Source organism: Eschscholzia californica, unplaced genomic scaffold (assembly GCF_041429995.1).
Source record: "Eschscholzia californica isolate CP2 unplaced genomic scaffold, dmEscCali1.0.p SCAF_5, whole genome shotgun sequence".
Classification (NCBI taxonomy): Eukaryota; Viridiplantae; Streptophyta; class Magnoliopsida; order Ranunculales; family Papaveraceae; genus Eschscholzia; species Eschscholzia californica.
This window is the reverse complement of record NW_028238472.1, coordinates 49,222,537-49,236,420: the sequence shown is the minus strand read 5'-3', so window position 1 is coordinate 49,236,420 and position 13,884 is coordinate 49,222,537. Positions and strand designations below refer to the sequence as shown.

The window sequence follows — 13,884 nt, the reverse complement described above, 5'->3', positions numbered from 1 at the left end:
GATATTTGAACTACCATGATCCATTTTAGCACCCTCATTTCCTGACTGCTACATTTACACAACAAAAAGTGTACAACAAGGAAATAGATGCCCGATCGAAAAGAAAGTAGCTAGAATTGGTTATTTGGTACTTCGGTACTTGGAGATTGAAGCGTAAAATTGAACAGAAAATAAAAATCACAACTCGAATTATCACGTTTCATGGCATTTCGAGAAACCTACAGAAACTGATGGATTAAAAGCTGGAAGGATGAAACTTATTTGTATACTTCAAATCCAGCAGGCATTTCCTTCTGATCGTCTCAGTTCATCAATCTGAAACAAAGAACAAATAGAGAAAGAGTTTTAAATAGAGAACTAGAGGAGAAGAAAACAGAAATCATCAACTCAAAATCCATCTGAGTGAGAGAGAGAGAGAGATGATCATTACTATGATGGAGCACCAAGATAAGAAGCGAGCCGTAAAATATCATTGAAAATTCCACCAGCAGTAACTTGTGCTCCAGCCCCTGGACCACGAACAATCAATGGTTGTTCCTTGTATCTAGTTGTTGTGAAAGCAATTATATTATCAGACCCAGAAAGTTGTGCAAATGGATGGTCTTTCTTGTATGTCTTCAACTCCACTGATCCTTTCTTGTTAACCGCATCAACAACCCCCACATATCTCAGCACCTTCACATTTTCGACAATGCCCGTAAGTTTGGCTATGAGAAACTGTTATAGAGAGTGGTTGACAATAGAATTTAGAGAGAGACAAAGAGAGACTCACTTCGCCGGCAGCGTCTGCATCTTGTAGTTTTCTTGCCATGTCCAGATCAAAATTTGGAAGCTGCTGCATGAATTCCTCCGCAGTTGAACTTTGCTGCAATTTTAACATGTATCGATAGTAAGCTTTTTGTTTCAAAGAAAGACGTTACATAAGCATTTTAGGTGGGTTTTTAGTACTCTTAGTGGTTCTGGTACGAGACTTTGAATTGGGATATCAGAAAGTTCAAGCTTGAGACCAGATTCTCGAGCAAGGATTATAATCTGCAAAAAGATTAGCTACATTAGATATTAATATTTTGTGAGGAAGAGCGAGATATATTTAAGAAAGACAATAGGCAGAGATTAAACAGATCGATAAGCTATCTATTAGTACATACACATGGTAGAACCTCCCCAGATAAAACTCCATAAGACATACTGAGTGAAAGTGCTCACTATGCTTCTGTATAAGTGACTGGTATACGGAAAAAAAAAAATCATGTTTCCCTTACCTATGGAGTATGACCTCAACCTAAGCTAAACACGGTGAACTAAGATATGAGTCTTACCTTTCTTCCAACGTCTGTTCCAGACAAATCATCTCTGGGATCCGGCTCAGTATAACCAGCTTGCTTTGCTTCTGCGACCACCTCACTGAAAGCTCTTTCTCCTATGAAGTTGTTGAATATATAACTCAAAGTTCCACTGTATAAGAATATCACAGAGAGTACTTCCGTTAAAGGGTCAATAAAACATGTAGGTGCTAACAATGAGAAAGGTAGACAGTTTCATAGTTTGAAACCCAGTTTGCCTGTAGTCTAAAGCTCTAAATAAGTCATTTGTTTATGATAGTAGTTTAACAATGAAAAAATAGAGAAGTGTAGTGACAAGGAGATGAACCTGAAAATGCCTTCGATTTGCAATATCTTGTCCCCAGTTTCTAACAGTCCACGCAGAGTACTGATAATTGGTAGACCAGCTCCAACAGTAGCTTCATAGAAATAGTGAGTATAGGATTGCCGCTGCATTTCTCTTAACTTCAAATACTGGCAAGCAAAAATGATCTCGTCAACACTCAGACAGACAGTAAAAGAAATATGGGTCTATAGAGGACATGTCCCAATCTTGTTTCCTAAGAATTCTCTCGTCTATCTAATATACATGTATGTATATATATACACATATAATATCGAAGTAATTGTTAGGCTTGAAACCTTCATTTATTGGCGAACACTAACCCCTTCCTTCCGGGTTTTAATTCCTAAATTAACTCGAAAAAGAAAAAGGAAATAAATAATATCATCTATCCTTAAAAGGAAGCAACATAACATAATAGAAGCCATCAAGCCAGAACCAATTAGAAAACGGAAACAGTAGAACTAACGAAAAGAAAAAAGTAATGGCCATTCAGCTTTCTCCAATTGCATCATTATATAACTCATACAACACTTAATATGCTAGACTGGAAAGTATGAAACTTCCCGACTTCACCTCGGGTACCAAAACTTCTTGAATGGTATAGGTTACTCCCCAGGAGTGCAGGACAGAATGAAACGACCCACAACAATGATATAAATATTACTTGATAGGACGAGAATTGCGTGATGTCAAAGCATGTATATAAATATTACTTGATAGAAAGATTCTCTGTAAGTGTTTTAGGTACCCTGAATCCTGATGATGCAATAGTAATTGTTAAAACTTTAGAGAAATTTATACTGAAACATCATTTTACCTGATCAAGAGGTCCCGAATTGGCCTTTTTGTTCGGGGTAATCACGTGAATTCCTTTATGTAGCCAATCGTAGTAGTTGCTTGCTATTTTTGTATCTGCAGTACAATCTACCAAAACTGTATTAGGAATGAAATGGTTTCCACGTACATGTTCAGCAAACTTCTCCAAGTCGGCTGCCTCTTCCTTCTCGTTCAGAAGCTCTCTCCATTTAGACAAGTCAAGTCCACTACCAAAAAAACAAACGACAAAGTAAATCATAAAAAAGTGTTATTTAATGTCTGAATTTCTAATTCAGAAAGCAATTAGACTCTGATTTTGGATCAATTGATAGGAAATAAGAACTTTCTATAGCTAACTAGCTTACTTACAGATCATTTAAAACCATTGTCTTTGAGCCAGCAATTCCCATAACTCGCAAATCAATATTAAATTCCTCCTTTAAAACTGCAGCCTGACGAATAACATTAACAGTTCTTATTCTTTACTGGAGAAACTAATATATGAGTAATTACCAAATTGTTTATTCAAACTGAGAGAACAAGATGAAAACATTTCTATGACTAACGGGAGGATAGTTAGCAACTATTCATGCATTGATTTGGAAGTTCAATGCTTTGGTTAAACTAGAATCTTGGTTTACCACCAAAGTAAGTTTTTATACTGAATCGCAAGAAAGAAAACGACTGCATGATTAGGCAGTGAAAGTATGACTTTTATGTTCTACATATACACCCATAATTCAGGACGGAATCATTATGAATCACTAGGCGTCAGGTAGATAGAAAGAAATTAACCGCGTTTACCTTCGCATCAAATCAGATTCACACTGAGTCATGTTAAATAAAACACACTTTATTTGTTACTATAACTGGTGCCTATAATAATAGAGACATGTTAAAACACACTTCACTCTAAACATCCAAGAGTTCTTGATCTTTTGGGTATAGCATCCATAACACGCTTGGATAAAAATATCACTAACCACAATAGCAATATGTCATGTATTAGATAATTTAAATAATGTGCGAGTAAGATTTGATTACGTTCATACATCACAAGACCCAGTATCACTAAAAGAAAACCCCAGTTATGAAAAGATAAAAGGATATATGAGATTTCATTAGTACAGCACCTGATCCCTTAGCTGGTCAAGTAGTGTACCGCCAATGAGTCCTGGACCAATAATCCCCATTGCTATGGTGGTTTTTGAGTGATAAAACCTTGAATGGACAGCTCGTAAAGCCCTTATGCAATCTTCACGCTTAAGCACAACAGTAACATTGTACTCTGAGCAACCTTGAGCTATAGCCCGAATATTTATATTAGCCTGCAAACAGCAACCAAGATAAATACTCATTACCTATGAATTTATCAGTAAATGAAGCCATCACAAGTTGGTTGAAAACTAGTTGCAAACTGTGAGGTTCCACTTTCAACTAATCATGAACTATGGGGCCATTCTGAAGTTTGTCCAAAATGAATGAGTAGTAATTATATGACAGTAACTTAAGAAGGTTAAAATAGAAATTACATACCTTTGCCAATGCATTGAAAAGGGAAGCACTAACTCCAGGAGTACTCGCCATTTTCTGACCAACTGCAGCCAAAATGCTACAATTTGGAATGACCTCAACCTGACAAAAGATAAGTTACTAAGGTGATGTAGAAACGCAGCGGAATTAAAGAAGACGAATAAACTTAACAAGAACGATAAAATAAAGATGAAATAACTCGAAAATACTAAACTTTATTAAACTTCGAAGGGGTTTTCTCTTCAATCTGAGGATAATGGACAAACTAGATATCCTTTTATAGGATTTTGGACTTTCCTAGATAGACTTGAATTAGACTTTCCTAAATAATTAAAAGACTGCAACTTCCTAAATAGCTAGACTCAAATCTGGACCTTTCCAATTATTGGAAATACTAAAATAACATAATTTCCTAAACCTAGAATCTCTAAGAATCATACTAAAATTGGGACTTCCTAAAAACTACTCCTCATGGCCGGACGGCCTATGGCCCGGTTTGGCCATGGATAAGCCTCCACGCCGGGTGCCCCTGCATCAGCTCCCCTTTCCCCAGAAGGTTCGTCCCGGACCGATTCGATGAAGAAAATAATGCGATGCACCCACATACGATGAATTCTATCATGGCGATCCGTAATTCCCACTTTGCATGGAAGGGGCATGATAACCAAAAGACACCAATATGGATTATAGCACTAGCTTCAATCTCATATTGCAAGGAATTTCGAAAGATCGACCGTGAGAAAGAATCTTCCAACAAATTTCGACATCTCCCGTCATCTTGTAGTTTGATGAAGAAGATTGCAAATACCATACTTTCCTCTATGAAAATTCTAACCTTAAAATTCTTCTTCCAATCCATCACGATTCCTGCCTCTCTTCTTTCAATAATATCTGGAATACTCGTAACGACGATTTGACCATCATACGAAGAGAGAAAGTGTAGAGAAAGAAAAACAAACGAATCACCAGGTTCCCAAATAAAAGTATGAAAATTTGCAGAACTTGCAACAATCTGAGTATTGTTATGAGTATCATCTTGTAATATTGTGAAGTACGCAACAAGGCTTTCTATAATATCAAAGAGGGCGTCATCAGTGGAATCCTTACGAGAAGATCCAATAAAAATTGCAAACCATCGTAAAATTTCTCGAAGATGAATGATCATATTTCCTTTTATATGTTGCATGGCCTCACCATTAACAAAAGTACAATCAATTCCATGAAGAAACCCAGCAGAAACACTTTCATCGATGATCACTAACGTTGGTTCTTCGGATTTGAAGTTATCGTCGTCTTTTAACAGATGAGACGGGGTTGTTAGCTTGGATCTTGGGGTGCCAACAGAAACAAAAGGAAGTGCATCGAAATCCTCACGCCTAGAGTCTAAATTTTCTATCGAAGTGCCTCTAGAATCAACAAAAATAGTGGAAGGGGTAAGGGATAGGATGTGTTCACAAAGTTGAGAGTATGAGTAATGGTTTATGGTCGTTGGGTTATTGTATAGATGTGGAGAAAAAGAACGCACACTTATACGGTATGAAGTTGAGTAAGGAGGAGAACCCGGAGTGTGGGTAACGAGTAGGTTGACTGATTGATTTTGAGAAGCTTCGGGGAAGGTCTGATAGTTATTCCGGGTTTGGGTAGCCATAGGAAAGGTGAACGATGAGATTAGTGGTGTAACTAGGTGAATGGAACTGGTTGGTGATGGTTCAATTGACTTGTTATGGTGGTGTAGGGGCATGAATAATTCTGCCTGGTTATGGGTAACGGGCGGATGGTGTGTTGTTCGGTTTGGCATGGTTTGATATTCAATCCTGGTATGGTGAAGGGGGATGAATGGTGGTTCAACACTTAGGTGATGTGGAGGGACATTGTTTATGGATAAACTAGAATTGTTTGCTCCTGTTATTGTTGGGTGAACATGCACTTTATTAGGGTGGAGGAAAACGGTTCCTTGATTTTTCAAGGAAAGAAAAGTATTTGATGTAGTAGTGGTGGTTGTAGAATGTTGGGACGAAGATGGTGTATAACTAGTAGGCGGTTGTTGTTTAGACGGGGAAGAGTTAGAACGAATAACTTTGAGTTTGAGGTTGAAATCTCTGATTGTATCATTGATTTGATCAAATCGCTGATCAATTCGGTCAAATTTTTCGGTGTTCTCTCTCTTGTATTCGACAAACGCTTCTTCTAACATCGAAACCAAAGATAAACCTTTTCTAATGTTGTCCCATTCGGAAGCGAAAGTTGGAGTTTTCTCTTTAGTGAGCGTAGTGGAAACAGTAGTGTTTACCGATTTGAGAGCTCGTTCAATGGGTATTTTTATCGAATCATCCTTTTTCTTTTTATCATCAATGACTTTTTCTTCGGACAACGATGTGGATTGCTTCAAAAGTGTTGGTGCCGCGGAACAGTCAAGAAAAGATGGTTCTATCGGCGTTGGTGGTTGTAGTGAATAATAAGTGTATGGAGGTGGTGGTAAGGGTGATGTTGGTGTATAATAGAAAGATGGGGGTGTTGGTGAATATGGTGGAGGACATGAAAGAGATGGGGTTGATGTAGAGTAGTAATAAGATGGAGGTGATGGTGTAGAAAACACTGGTGGTGGTTGGTATTGATAAGGCGAAGGTTGTGGTGTATAATTAGAGTACGGAGGTGGTGGTGGTGGTGGTGCGGTTGATGTCGGATAATAAAAAGATGGAGGTTGTGATGGGTTTTCTCTTAAGGTTTCTCCAGGATTCCAATGATAATCGTACGAGTTATTTGAAGAAAAACAAGATGTGCATAAGCATTGATTCGTTATCACTTGATGAGTATAATCTAGTTGATTATGACTCTCTTGAGGAATAGAATATGACCGATTCTGAATTAACTGATTTGGAAAAAAAATTCCAGAATCATTCGCCCAAAACTCTGGTGGCTCTGAATACCACATGATGTAGAAACGCAGCGGAATTAAAGAAGACGAATAAACTTAACAAGAACGATAAAATAAAGATGAAATAACTCGAAAATACTAAACTTTATTAAACTTCAAAGGGGTTTTCTCTTCAATCTGAGGATAATGGACAAACTAGATATCCTTTTATAGGATTTTGGACTTTCCTAGATAGACTTGAATTAGACTTTCCTAAATAATTAAAAGACTGCAACTTCCTAAATAGCTAGACTCAAATCTGGACCTTTCCAATTATTGGAAATACTAAAATAACATAATTTCCTAAACCTAGAATCTCTAAGAATCATACTAAAATTGGGACTTCCTAAAAACTACTCCTCATGGCCGGACGGCCTATGGCCCGGTTTGGCCATGGAAAAAGCCTCCACGCCGGGTGCCCCTGCATCATAAGGAAAGGCCAAAATAGCCCTCATTGTAGACGAGGGCGAAGCACAAACATCTGTCCATCAAACCTAAGACAAATGAAGCTTAAAAGGAATAATATGGTTTCCTGTTTAATGAATTTAGCCACTTTCCGAACATTAGAAGCTTCAGAACATGCTTATAGACCAACTGAAAGTGGGCAAGAGGGTCGAGTGACGGTAATTTGTTATCAACCTTCTAGTCATTTTTAAGGCTCACAACTTTCAAACAGGAACTTTAACTTAAAACCCAACAAGAATTTTTTCTGCCCCCCTGAAAATTGTGAATCCTCGACACATCCAATAGTAATCAAGTAACCAATATCTCTCTGTCCCGCTCAAGATCTACCAAAAGCTAACTCGGGATCTTTTAGCTCCAACAGAGAAATTAATAGATGCCGAAAATTCAACAACTCTGTCCAGCAAAGAAGTAAAGTAATCAAGGAAAGTCCACTTTAAGTATTAACATTGAAACGGCTAAGATCACATCAAGTGATATACTTCACACAACCCATTTCTATGTTTGCTTTCTAGTGATGATCTAGTTTTCACTGGAATGTAATTAATCATATCCTCACCTTTTTCTATTTCAGTTTCATTTACTTATATCAACTACTCGTCATACCTACACAGGAAAAGAAAAGAGCTATTGTCCATTCAATGAATGATTAAGACTCTGCCACTGGCCTCTACAGTGGAGAGACATACAAGTTACCACTCAAACAAAGTGACCTTCACAATGAATGAAGAATTTAAAATTCTCGTATCCTCAACTTTTATGTTCTTCATTGAATTAATCACTAAGAGAGGAAGTAATTGGATTACCTTTAATAACTAATATTAAGTTAAGCTTTTATCAGAGGGCAGAAAATGGAGATGTATGGCAGTAAGAGCTATTTAATCTCCAGAAGTTCTCGAGTGAATTTGAGAACCTAACCTGTTCAAAGGAGACACAATAGTAGCATTACCTGAGAAATTCGCCCAGCACCCAATGCGTCATGAAATCTAGATTGTAAAGCCTCGGCTACAGCATTCACTTCATTCTCAGGTACAGCAAAGCATACTGAATGCTCACTACTAGCCTGAATTAGTTGCAAGCAATAAGCATCCAAACTCCAAACTAAACTGCGGTACCACAAACTAAAAGAATTTCAGAATAGGTACCTGGGATATCATTATAACATTAGCTCCCACGTCTTTCACTGCACCAAAAATTTCATTAGCTGTTCCAGGAACACCAGCCATTCCAGTTCTGAAAAATAAATATTGGAATATGTGAAAGATCAAATGATAGATGTAGTGAATCAAGAAGGAATGGAGTGAGTTACTCACCCCTCAACATTTACAAGAGCCAAATTGTCTATGGTTGCAAATCCTTTAACAAGGGATTCCAGCATCTGGCCGTCTACATTTTCACTAGCAGGATGACGACAGATTATAGTTCCAGGAGCGGAAAGATTAAATATATTTCTTATTATTATTGGGATGTTGTGTTGCATCACCGGGATGATGGTGCGGGGATGTAAGACATTTGCCCCAAAGTAAGACTGCAAATACAGGTAAAGTTGATGTTCAGAAAACTATAGATCGAGTCGACTACTAATAAAATTTGACAGAAACGGGAAATAAAGGTCAGCTTTACCATTTCCCAGGCCTCTTGGTAGGACAATTTATTTAGCACTACAGCTTCACTAACTGCAGATAAATGATACTCTTTAGTGCCAATCAAACCCAAACCTTCATTATGTTACTTTTTTACAATATTAGTCACGCAAAGAAGGCAAGTTAGAACCTTTTCTGGGGTCTGCACTATATACACCATCAACGTCTGTCCAGATCGTGACTTGACGAGCTCGGAAGAGAGCACCCATGATAGCTGCGGAGAAGTCACTTCCGTCTCGCTTCAAAGTTGTGGGAATATTTTGGGGTGTGCTAGCTATAAAACCTGTAGCAATTATTGTCCTAGATGGATTCGTAGAGTACCACTTCTCAAGTCTTTTTTCGGATTGTAAAAGATCGGGATCAACTTGATTTGAGCCAGAAGGATTTACAATTATGACATCTCTTGTATCCATCCAATTGCAATCAGTTCCAAGCTGCACCAAAAAGTTATTTGAGTTATATAAAGCATAGAAACCATCGATATTTAAGATAAAGTAGTTAGCAATTACGAGCAGCACCTTCCTAACAACTGATGATAACATCCGAGCAGACCAAAGCTCTCCATGACCTACAACGAAATCTGTAAATGATTCCGTTGCATGACCAGCTGCAAGATAATCAGGTCTAAGATATCTGAAGGAAAACACGAGCACCTAAAAATTTGAAATCGAAGAAGTACCAGAACATACTTATTATATTTACATATCACGCAAAGACTAGAATATCCATGATATGATCTTAAACAAAATCCGAATATTTACCTTCCAAAATGGACACGCCAAATAATAGACTTTGTGTTTTTCTTTATTAACTTATTTTAATATGCTCACCATGGTAAAGGTGGAGGTGGAAAGCTCCTTATCAAAATCTTATGTCTTTCTGTCGAACATGGTAGGGAAAAGGAGTGGCTGAACTCTATCGACCATAGCCTTCTGGATACAACTCTTAGTGATGTGTGTTGTAGCATTTCATTTAATAGCATAGGTGGGCATAAACCCGATACATGCAATAGACAGATTCACATTGCATGATGACAAAAAACTCCTAGTATATGCATGAGCTTGCGAGTTTTAAATAGAAGTCATCAAATAAAGAGTGTGCCAAAGAATAAAATGGGGACTTCGAGGATGTCTATTTGATGTGCAATTGCACCTATCTTATGCTCTATACATAAGGATGAACCTGTTACAAAATGAAGTCATTTGAAGTTACGGTTTCTTTTTTTTCAAGTTATCAGGGTTTCCATTGATTCGATTTTCGTCAGTGCATGCTAATGTTATGTAGAAGAAGTCACATTTTGACCGTAGAGATAAATTTATAGTTGCTACCAATACAAACTTCAGTGTAGCAATTATCATGTTATCTATTTGATCTTTTAATGTACCATCAGTTCCGAACTTCTCATATGGAATGGGTAGGGAAAAAGTTCTTAGTATCTTGGGAGAGCTGGGCATTATTATTTCATTATCTCCATAAGAGCATCTTATTGGTGTGTTGTGCTCTGGTGGGCCAATATACTAGGAAAGGGGTCAAATAATGAACAGGCAACCCAAGAATAAATGAAATGTAACCTAATTGCAGATGAATGCTGTATAATTGAATGCAAGTACCTATGTAAATTGCTCGGAGCAATGCTTTGAGGTTAGTGACATCATGATTCAACATGGATAGAAAACTAGCAAGATCATTTCCATCAAGTAGATCAAGTGCTGTCTGGCGATGCTTTGCTAAGACCTCATCTAATGCAGATATATAAGACTCATCCCTTGATTGTGCCTTGTTGATGAGGTTATACATCATATCTGTCACCTTCGACATTGCAGAAACAACTACCAGTTTCCTCTCAGAATCATCGCTAACAATTATTTTTGCGACATTATTTATTCTCTCTGAGGTGCCCACACATGTCCCACCAAACTTATGAATAGACCACATATCACCTTTGGGAAGGTGACTTTTTTCAACAGATTTTTCAAGCGATACATCTGCAAAGTAAATGAGAGTCTAACGGTTAGATAGAGCGAGTCTAGATAGTGGCTAGAATTTGAAATATATATAATGGGAGTAATAGGAAGGAGGGGGAGAAGAACCTGCAACAGAAGCAAAAACACGGGGATACTGTCTTCTTTCATGGTTAGAATCACTAAGACTTCTGAAAAAAAATTAGAGTACTTCAGAGTTCAGACTTCAGTAAGAAAACGGAGTAAAACGTAACTGAGAGTACACGGGGTTTCTTTTTTACTAAGCTTCTCTTTGGCATCAGCAGTCAAATAGTTACTTCCAGCCCCAAACGTTTAGGTCCCAAGTTATGATACAGAATGCTACTCAACCCCAGAGAGGTATCGGATATGAACTGCCGAATGGGACGAGACCATCTTCAAGTGATTCTATTCTGTTAACCCCGATTTCACGCGGGGTGTACAATCTAGTCCTTGCTATTGGCATGATTCAGAAGGAAAAGAAAAGCCCTCAACTTTTGTGGACCCATCACTTAAACTCCACCTAAAAACACAGGCCACAGCCTAGTTCTACCCATAGGTGAACCTAATTGAACTCATCTTCTTCAAGTTGTGCAATTGATACTTGGTTTCGCATTTTCCGACAAAGATGTTGCCACATGATAACTTAAAACAAAGTGTTTCCCTTTATGTCTCTGTGTGTGTGTGAGAGAAAGAGCACACAAATGAATTGAGCTACATTTTTAGAAGTCACTCACTAATCAAAATAAGTGGTACCCACTTATTATTTTCAACTAAACCCAACACAAACCAAGTAAGAATTCAAAAATCTCAAACTAAAGAACTCAAAAACAAGGTAAATGACACAACTTAACTAATTACTAAGCATTATATATTAGGAATGAATCTATCTAAAAATATCAATTGATCTAAGAAAATTAGTGAATAGAGATGATCATTAGAACTAAAATGCAGTAAAATAATACCCAAATGTGAATTGGAACATAAATTTAATTCTTAACAAGAGAAAAGCTAAAAAGATTGAAAGTAAAAAAGGGTAATAAGTGAAAATGGTACCTGGAAATTGAGGAGGATGAGAAGTGAGCTGGAAAGAAGAAGTGGTGTGGAGAAAGGAAGGTTTGTTGATTAGGTATGTGTTTAGTTGGTGAGTTTGTTGATGTGGGGGCACGACATTGAAAGAAGGAAGATGAAAGCGCCATTAAAGCTCAGCTCAGACTCAGATAGAGAGAGTTAGAGAGAGAGAAAGGTGAGAGTTAGAGAGAGAAAGAAGAGAGAGAAACGACAGTGGGAGCCAAGGGACTTTCCATTCCTTCAAGGGATATTTAACATTTTGCCCTTGTACTTCTTTCGTGTTTCAGTTTTGATCCCGATAGTGTTTCAACCTTTTTCCTTCACCTTTTGTCGTGATCTTTCACTCTACCAAGGTTTTCTTTCTCGAATTACCTTTGCCCCCTCAATAAAGTTAATAATTTGTCAAAACATTTGGTAGTGGTGGATAATGGTGAGATAAATCCCAAATTCAATTCACAAAAGAGGTGGATTTCATGGTTTATCGAATTTGGGTATAAATAATGTAGTTTAGCTTTAGGTCATTGTTTAGTTGGGTAATAGACTCGTGCTTGTAAGAGTTTGAATTCGACAGTTATCGTGTAAATGCATCAAGATTCACATTCCAAGAAAGTCATGTTTGGCAGACGTTGCTCACATTTATTTTACGACAAATAAATTATTATACCTATATTATCTATGACCAAATTAAATAATGAAGTAAGGTATTGTAATTATTTTACAACATTTATTTTATGTAATTGCATTTTTCTCTCTCGCAATATGTAATCTTTGTGTCTTACAAAAATATTGAGTATAAGAGGTTGACAACAATTACCACGTACTAGAATATCCTAAATTACTAATTAGTGTCAAGGGGTAATGTTCTAAACCCTTTTTTCACTTATTCTTTTCTCTACTTTACCAAATCACCCAAATTCTCCATTTTTCCAAATTACTCGTTCACCCTCCTTTTCTTTTCATGTTTATTTCATTCTTCTTCAGTTGAACTGTATTCTCGGAGAGAAAATATAAAATAAATTCTTTATCGATCGTAATATCTGATTGATGTCTTGGCATCATTATTTAGTACGTAAAAAAGTGGTCTACGAAAGACATAACTTGCATCATTGTCATTTACTCTAAAGATGGTGATTCTAAGTTTTTATCTACTCTACAGATGACATTGGTAATGGTAGAGATGATGCAAGTAAGAAACATTTTAGAGAACATGAAGTAGCTAAGAGAATGTAATGATTTTCAAAAGAAGTAAGGAGTTTTAAGAGTCTCTCAGGACTTGCAAAAGCCAGCCATCTCTTTTTTTTTTTTCTCTTTTTTTTTTCTCAAAAAAGCCAATGTTTGAGAACAAGAATTTATAAACATTTTCATAGAATGATGGTCTATGAAAAAAAAACATATCATTAGGAGGCTACCCCTATAGATGTTGTAACAATAATGCTATTGATATTTTAGAATTATTTTAAATCCCGATCGTACCCTTGTCTCTTTCTTATCATGTATTTTGAGATCCACTAGTTTCATAAAAATCAATTGACCCGTCAAATCACAAACTTTAATTCGTTATAATTTATTATTTTATATGTGTCTCAATTATATACATATTTTTCATGAGACTTAAAATAGCATGTAGATTAATAAGTCGGATTTTGAAGACCAAAGAAAATGACAATCCATAGTTGTTTCGTTATCAGGTTACAGTATATTGTGTAAAATGTACAGAGTACTACAGTATACATTGTACAATATATTTTGAAATTTGTATCAAATCATAATATCTGCAGATATAATGTGCAAAGGACCA

General features: G+C 36.8%; 1 protein-coding gene across 2 annotated transcripts; it reads right to left on the bottom strand.

Annotated features, from left to right (window-relative positions):
* Positions 1-23: 23 nt before the first annotated feature.
* On the bottom strand, positions 24-12,405 carry LOC147540105 (bifunctional aspartokinase/homoserine dehydrogenase 2, chloroplastic-like). 2 transcript variants are annotated; one of them, XM_086644075.1, is made up of 19 exons: positions 12,072-12,405; positions 11,127-11,188; positions 10,647-11,021; positions 9,555-9,643; positions 9,167-9,470; positions 9,017-9,069; positions 8,707-8,921; positions 8,539-8,626; positions 8,343-8,456; positions 4,021-4,119; positions 3,618-3,812; positions 2,854-2,936; positions 2,486-2,711; positions 1,651-1,796; positions 1,320-1,455; positions 949-1,032; positions 773-865; positions 431-675; positions 24-315 (listed from the first exon to the last, which is right to left on the bottom strand). In XM_086644075.1, coding segments are annotated over exons 1-19 (2,751 nt in total). In that variant the 5' UTR covers positions 12,215-12,405; the 3' UTR covers positions 24-314. The 2 variants fall into 2 exon arrangements, with proteins under 2 accessions (XP_086500201.1, XP_086500202.1); XM_086644076.1 differs by lacking the exons at positions 10,647-11,021; positions 11,127-11,188; positions 12,072-12,405 and adding an exon at positions 9,798-9,922 and having other exon boundaries at positions 9,555-9,689.
* Between the last annotated feature and the right edge of the window lie 1,479 nt (positions 12,406-13,884).